General features: G+C 41.3%; 1 protein-coding gene across 1 annotated transcript; it reads right to left on the reverse strand.

Moving 5' to 3' along the window:
* Positions 1–531: 531 nt before the first annotated feature.
* Positions 532–5,135, reverse strand: LOC147920547 (uncharacterized). Its single transcript, XM_087501130.1, has 5 exons — positions 3,561–5,135; positions 3,241–3,419; positions 3,056–3,146; positions 2,287–3,002; positions 532–2,104 (listed from the first exon to the last, which is right to left on the reverse strand). The coding sequence occupies exons 1-5, from the start codon at positions 5,133–5,135 to the stop codon at positions 532–534; spliced, it is 4,134 nt and encodes a 1,377-aa protein (XP_087357256.1).
* Positions 5,136–8,386: the final 3,251 nt, after the last annotated feature.

Consider the following 8,386-nt stretch of genomic DNA (forward strand, 5'->3'; position numbering starts at 1 on the left):
ACACATTTTGGTTAAAAAAAAGGTTATGGGGCTTGAAAGTGAGTGAACCATAAACAAAGATAAGCATCCTGGGGTGTATTGGAGGAGACTGGTCCGTGAGAGAGGGAGCGATCCAACCATAAGAGTCTTCGTCTTAGTTATAGCTGGATTTCACGATGAAGTTGTGCCTCAGTTCTGATAGTTAAGGTGTGTATTCTGGAATTTCTCTCTTTTCAAATAGCATAGATCAAAGCATGAAACACTAGTTTACAAATTGAATTAAGTCTCCTGTTTGTGGTGGGAGACTTAATCCAATTTAAAAAACTATCAAAAGTGCTTGGAGGGAGAGGTTGAAAGTGGTCAAAGAATCGAGTCCAGAGATTGTAGGAGTAAGGACAATCAAAGTATAGGTGGTTCCTTGATTCGTTACCTGACTTGCAAAGTAGGCAATCTGGTGGGACTGGTAGACTCCATCTAATCAGTCTATCCCTTGTAGTGAGTCTATCTTGGACAGTAAGCCAAGCCATGAATGCCATTTTAGGAATGCGCTCTTTAAACCAGATTTGTGTGCCAAGTAACCGAATTACCAGGAGGATACTGATGCCGCCATGTTTTAATTGAGGAGAATTTAGCATGATTTTGGTCTGCATAATTCTTCCAGTGGAAAATATCATCATCAGCTTCTTGTAGTGGAGGGACTTGACCTTGCAAACAAGCCCGAAGTAAATGAACCAGAGGATGACGACTTCTTGGAAGATTCCAATCGCTGTTTGAAGAAGCATCACCAACCCGAGCTTGATAAGATATTCCGGTGACTCTGGGGCCCTGATCACCAACAATGTCTAACAGAGAACCAAGTCCTGTCCAGTTGTCATGCCAGAACAAGGCTTGTCTTCCCGAAAGAATATTACAACCCACATAAGGCCTTGCTAGCGGTCTCAACTTTAAGAGACCCTTCCAAATGCAACTTCCTGAAGAACGAAATTCAGCCTCCCAGAAGATTTTTTCTCTAATCAGATGACTTTTAACCCGGGAGACCCAAAGAGAACCAGCCTGAGAATAGAGCAGCCATATTAACTTGAGCCCAAAAATTTTGTTCCAGTCGATTAACCTTCTTAGTCCTAATCCCCCAGTTGATTTAGGAGAGCAAACAGTTTCCCAAGAAACCTTTGCCCCTCGAGCTGATTCTGCATTGATGTTCCACAAAAACGCTCCACAGATCTGCTCAAGCTTGAGCATGCACTTGTTTGGTAGCATGAATATTGAAGCCCAAAATTTAATGGTGTTATTGATCATTGATTGGAGAAGTTGGAGACGTCCCGCAAATGAGAGATGGCGATTAGTCCAAGAGCTTATTCTTCCTTTCACCTTATCTATAAGAGGTTGGTAATCTGATGGAGCTAATTTATGGGTAAGAAGAGGGACTCCCAGGTAGCGCATTGGTAGAGAGCCATAAGAGATATTGTGAAAGACTGCTAAATGTCTTATGGTGTCCCTATTATTTCCATCAAGATAGAGGCAAGTTTTCTGCATATTTATGCCTAACCCTGAAACTGACTTAAACTGAGTTAAGATGTCCATGATTGCAACCAGGGAGCTCTCTGTGCCATCAAAGAAAACCAGAATGTCGTCTGCGAAGATAAGGTGAGTCATTAACGGACTTCCACATTGCGGATGAGTTTGAAACCTGTTTTCAGTAGCTGCATTGTCAAGCTGTTTAGAAAGAATGTCCATAACCAGAGTGAAAAGCGGCGCAGAGATGGAATCTCCTTGTCTCAAACTTTTTTCTCCTGAGAAATAACCCACAAGCTCACCATTAAACCCCACTGAGTAAGTCGGAGACGTGAAGCAAGTTGATAACCACTTGATAAATTGCTCTGGAAGATTATAAGCCTCAAGGATATTGGTGAGGAAACCCCAGTCTATATTATCAAATGCCTTCGACAGATCAATTTGCAGACAACCTCTAGTCACTGGACTTTCCTTATTGAAATCAGTAACCAGCTCCGTAGCTAGGAGGACGTTTTCACACAAGAGACGACCAGGGATGAAGGCAACTTGATTCCTCTGAACAGCCTCTGTAGTGAAGAGTTTAAGTCTACCGGCTAGAATTCTTGGGACTCTGCTGCAACAGTCTTGGGAATAAGAGCTAAGATAGTTGCGTTAACTTGCTTGAAAAGCTTCTCCGTTTTAAAGAATTCTGAGACTACGTCAATGACCGAAGGTCCAACAACACCCCACGAGTTGATAAAGAAATCAACTGTGAATCCATCCGGGCCTGGAGCTTTGCTTCAAGGGAGAGAGAACAAAGTTGTGGTTATCAATTCAGGGGAAGGAATGGCTATAAGAGTTGAAGCCAAATCCTCAGTGCATCTGAAGGGATGCAGCTCTCGAATCTGCTGGATACTAAGAGGCTCGACTTGAGTATTTTTGGTTCCAAGAAGCTGCTTGTAATACTCTACAACCATGACCTTGAGAGTTGAAGAGTCTGTGACCCTTTCACCATCTGAGTCCAAAAGAGAGCGAATAAGATTCCTTGCCTGATGAGCCTTGACCGAGTTATGAAAGAACCGGGTGTTGGAATCTCCTTCTGAACACCAACGAACTCTAGATTTTTCTCTTAGAAAGGTCTCCTCAGCTGTTGATATAATGAGCCATCTCTGTCTTGCCAATCTCTCCTCCTCAAACAATATGGAGTTAGGCGCGGATAAAATCTGGTTTTGGATTGTAGCTAACAACTCCTTGGCTTCTGCAGACCTAGCTTGAATGTTACTGAAATGAGTGCAATTTAAAGCCTTGCATCCTATCTTAACCGCCTTAAGTTTTTGACAGAGAATAAACATTTTGGATTTCGAGGATATAGTCTCATTCCATGCTGTTTCAACAATAGCAGGGTAGTCTGGATGAGTTGTGAAGAATGTGTAGAACTTAAAGGGGACTTTCCTCCGCTCTTGAACATCAGTGGTTGCAACTAAGATAGGAGAGTGAACAGAGCCTCCCGGAGCATCGTAGAGTGCATTAGACTAAGGGAAGCAAGCATTCCAAGCAGCATTGACAAGTGATCTATCGAGTTTACGCGTGATTGGGTCAAGGGGGCGACTATTGTACCAAGTGTGTAAGGCTCCTCTGCTAGGGAGTTCCTGAAGCTCACAAGCATCAATACAGTCCTGAAAATCAGACATACCTTGCAATGGCAGGGGATATGGATGGAGAGAGAAGTGATCCTCTGCACTTAAAATTTGATTAAAGTCCCCAAGATACAGCGACGAGTGAGATCTTTGAATGTTGATTTGGTGCAACTCCTTTAAAGTATCCCAGAGGTCTCGCCTGGCAAACATGCAGTTCCTTGCATAGATAAACGAAACCGAGAAGGAGAGGTTGGTAACCGGATCGAAAACTCCACAAACAATGACTTGATCAGTTTTCTTGTAGACAAAAACCTTAAAAGCCGGATCCCATACAACCCAAATTCTCCCATTAAGGGCAGTAGGTGAGTAGTTATAATCATATCTCCAACCAGGAAAGGTAGAAGCCAAAATTTAAGGTGGGTTATCTTCCATAACATGTGTTTCCAAAATTACTCCTATCGAAGGCCTATTAGACTGAACCCATATCCTAAGTTCTTGTTGCCGATGGGTTGTATTCAAACCCCTAATATTATAGCAAAAAAGCTTCATCATCATTACAAAAGGTGGGCAAAAAGGATGAAAGCAGAGTTGAGGACGTCCTTGAACAGGGACCAGTCCTCTAGAGGCAAGCTTATTATTCTTGGAGGTAATCTTCTTGTGGTTGGGCATGCGGGAATTGAGCTTTGTTGGGGGAGGAACCTCTTTACCTAGTGCATCTGAAGGCTTCTTTTCCTTTCCTAGGTTAGTACCAGGAAGAGATGGTGCCTTGCCTGTAGTGTTCAGCGACCCTTTTCCTGAGAGCTTAGGAGATTTAGATCTCCGTTTAACTTCTTGCCAATCATTAGGAGATTCAGAGATAGGAGAGTCCAGGTATTTATGCGTTGCGGTAGGAGGAACAGGAATCTCAGCTGTGGAGGTTGACTTTGGAGAATTCATCCTGGTAGGAGTAACGACTACTTTCTCTAGCTCAGGAGGGTTGTCAGATATCGGAATACCAGCGACTAGGTGACCTTTTACTTGCCAGATTGAAGACGTAGTTTTCTTAGTTTGGAGATTAGTGTCTTCGGAGATCACAGGAAGAGAGGATGTAGAAGCCTTGGCCGGAGTTGGTTCATCATTGGTTATAGCCGGTGCGATTAGACAACGATGGTAGAGGTGGCCAAATTCATTACAAAAATCGTATTTGGGAGGTAACCGGGGATACTCAACCCAAATGCAAATCTCATTCCCTTCATCGTCTTCAACAAGAACGGACTGAGGGAGAGGTTTTTTGAGCAAGATTTCAACCTTGATCCTTGTATCGCTTGCGAGAGGTGGAAGCTGATGCTTTTCAGTATGGAGAGGTTCACCTATACCTGATGCAATGGTACTGAGACCAGGTAGATAATAAAGCTGCGGGGGAACATCCTTGAGGATAACCCATATCGGAAGAGAGACGAGCTTTAGTGGAGTCAGCGACGCAGTAGGAGACCGTGGGGTGACTGTAAACAGCCAATTTCTAGCTTGCCAACAGCCAACCTCTAAGACCCATTTTCTAGTGTGCTCAGAGGGAATGTAGATAAGGACTAGACCATTAGGTAAAGCTCTGATATTAATCCTGCCATCCTTTCCCCAAATCGGATTAAGGTCCACGAAAATCTTACCAGCCGGAGGAGGATTACCATGAAAGTGAGCCACTATGTAGTCCTTCCATGTATCAGAATACTTGAGAATGACAGAGACCGGGGCTCTAACCCGAGGAGTACCATCCGCTGAAAAAAGAGGTTGAGCAGCTTTCTTGAGGTTGCGGAGGCTAGGATTGAATCTCTCTGCCCATTGGAGCTTTGTGTCATCAATTACAGGAGCTAGTTCCACTGAGCTTTTTTCAAGAAGTGGCTCTGTAGATACATCAGATGAAACTATCTGAACCTGTACTGCATTAGCTGAGTCGGTTTCTGCTGTAGAGGTAGAAGTAACTTCAATCGAATCTCTAGTCGTAATTTGTGGGGCGTCTGAGCTGTCCATTGGATCCGGTTCGTCTGTCGCCATGGTAGATGAGACTATAGAAAGGAAGAGGGGGAGAAAGGAGAAGATTCTCAGCGGTGGCATGAGGCCAAGCCGCCGGTGAGAAAGAGGAAAGTAGATCTAGGTTATCGTCTTTTTTTATCGTCAGTTAAGATTAGTCGTCAGCTAAGGGAGATTTCTTTTTTCGTATGTCAATGTACCACAAAATCAAATGTAGATCAAGTTGCAGTCAAGATATCATTTAAAGAATCAGCTCAACGATACAAAGAGTTTCGAGGAGAGCTCTAATTCCTTTATCATTCTTTATTTTTTAGATGTCATGACAAACTAATCTTTAGATATATCCTCTTATGTTCACTCGTAGTTGGAACTTAATTCTCATGAGGGTTCATCACACAAATCTGACTCGAGTAGTGCAACCAAGGAACCTAAATGGCTCGTATTTACTTAGGAGACTACTTTGCAGGTGAGTACTACTTCTCTGCTAATTCGACTACTTTTCTGACCTTTGTTAATAAGATTTGTTCTGTTTCATATGAGTAAAGGCAAAAGGGGCATTTATCTTGAGCTGGGAAGAGGTAAATGAAGTCACAAGTACTATTCAACGCGACAGATGAATTAGAAGAGTGATGTCTATAGCTTTGGGATTGTTCTTCTTGAATTGATCAAATAATTAAACATTAATGTACACACTAAACATAGTGTGTAATATTCGTAATTTTGATTCTTGAGGGTGTATTATATGATTATATCAAACCCAAAGTATTTTAGTGTGCACATTAAAAAAAGTTTGGTTTTGATGCTATTATTTATAACTATATGATTTTAGTTACTTTTTTTTTTGTTAAACGGCATATATGATTTTAGTTACTTTTCTTTTCAATAATTACAAGAGAGAAATAAGCAAGGAGCTAAGAAGTCGACATGCATAAGATCAAAATGACTAAATAAAAATTAAAATACAAAATCATTGTAAAAATCTAGTAATTGAATATCCAATGTGTATAAGGTTTGAGATAATAATGAGTACTATATATAATATTGGACTCATTAGAAGTAACATGTATGATTACATGCATTTACATAGTGGTAGCTACTAGTAAGGTTATAGAATTTGAATAACAAGATTAAGATTTATAAAAGCATTCTTTTTATTAGCTTTGAAACTCTCTCAAAACAAAGCCTCTCAATCTCTCTCTCTCAAACTCCTACATAATTCTCTCATCATAACACCTCTATTTATATAACACCAAAAACTAAAACCAATTCCTAATAGGAATTTCTTCTATGCTTAGATATCTCCTAAAACATATTTGATCTTATCTTTCTTAACCATTGCTCGGTTAAGACATTAACTTATTCCTCAAGTTAACCTCAAGCTTATCCAACAATCTCCCCCATAAGCTTGAAACTCTTCTTCATGACTTCTTGCACTCCAATGTGTCCTCTCATTTCTTTGAACCTATTCTTCTCAAGTGCTTTTGTGAGAATGTCGGCTTTCTGTGCAACTCCAGGAACATGCTCGACTACAACCAGTCCATTCTCAATGCACTTTCTTATGAAGTGGTATCGCCGGTGAATGTGTTTGCTTCGTCCGTGAACGACATGGTTCTTAGTGAGTGTGATAGCAGACTTATTATCGACTCGAATCGTTACTGATTCGCTCTCAGCTCCACTAATTTCTGCAAAAAGATCTTGTAGCCAAATGACCTGCTTAGCTGCCTCTGTAACGGCCATAAATTCTGCTTCACAGGAAAAAAGAGCTACAACTTGTTGCTTCTGAGAACACCAAGTGATAGGACATTCATTAAAATAGAAAATATGACCTGCAGTACTCTTCCCATCATCCAGATCAACACTCAAGCTGCTATCACTAAATCCTATCAAACCTGTTTTGTTCCCTCGCTTGAAATAGAGACCATGAGAGCAGGTTCCCCGTAGATATCTTAAAACTTGCTTAAGTGCAACTCCATGTGACTCTCTCGGTTCCTGGAGATACCTGCTCAGAACTCCAACATGATACAACAAATCAGGCTGTGTATGAAGCAAGTATCTAAGACACCCGATGATTCTATGATAGTTCTACGATAGTTGATTTTACAAAGCTCCAAACCAAACTCCATCGGGATAAGAACAGAATTACAGTCACTCATTCCTGTCTCAGCAAGAATTTTCTTCACATAGCTCTCTTGTCTTAATATGATTCCATCCTTCTCTTGAAATACTTCGATACCAAGATAATAAGTAAGCTTCCCTAAATAACAAGGAAGAGGAAGTTTAGAAAAGAAGTTTTTGATATATAAGTCAAGTCCAAACCTACTTAGTATGAAGCCTTTTGGGAAGGAGCCCAATAAGAAATCCGTGCGGGCTTTGCCATCTCGGCCCAAAGCGGACAATATCATACTAATAGGGACTTGACTTGGGCTTGGAAAGTCCAACAATTGGTATCAGAGCCTAGGTTGAAATAAATGGACCTAAGAAGTGGGTATGGGCTTTATGATTGGTGTGGGAGAAGCCCCTCAATGTGACACGATAAGAAGGGTACCTTGCGAATAAGAAAGCACCGAGTCAATGGTGACAAGATTTCGTTGAAGAAGAAGCCTAAGGTTCGTGGTTCTTGGTTTGAGGGGGAGTATTGTTGGGTACAAACCAACGTCCCACATCGGAAGATTAGAAAAGAAGTTTCTAATATATAAGTCAAGTCCAAACCTACTTAGTATGAGGTCTTTTGGGAAGGAGCCCAATAAGAAATCCGTGCGGGCTTTGCCATCTCGGCCCAAAGCGGATAATATCATACTAATAGGGACTTGGCTTGGACTTGGAAAGGCTAACAAAAGTTTGTATAATTCTCACTCAAAACTTTTCAAAAAATAAGTTAAAGGAACAAATTTAAATCCAAGTATACGAATAATTTGTGTTGAACTGAAATCCAGTGGCCTAGGCCATATTGTTTGAAAACACTTCCGAACCAGTGTTTTCAGACTCGGACCAGACCGGCCGGTCGAACCGGTTAGCCTGCGACTAGTTCAGTCTGCCGGTCTGGGTTTTGCTCTAAAACCAGAATGTTATCAAACCGGGAAAACCCGGATAAACTTGGTAAAAACCGGCAACCCGCCTTAATTAACCGATCCGCCGGGTTTTGGGTTTCACTTATCAAACGCTTTAGGTATTTTAATTTGAACATATCTATTAATTATCATTTTTTCTGCAAAATTTGATGAAGAAGAATATCAAACGAGTTGAATGAGGAAGAAGAGGAAAGGGAAGAGACGCGT

This window comes from Camelina sativa, chromosome 19 (assembly GCF_030686135.1).
Source record: "Camelina sativa cultivar CO46 ecotype springtype chromosome 19, ASM3068613v1".
NCBI classification, from domain to species: Eukaryota; Viridiplantae; Streptophyta; class Magnoliopsida; order Brassicales; family Brassicaceae; genus Camelina; species Camelina sativa.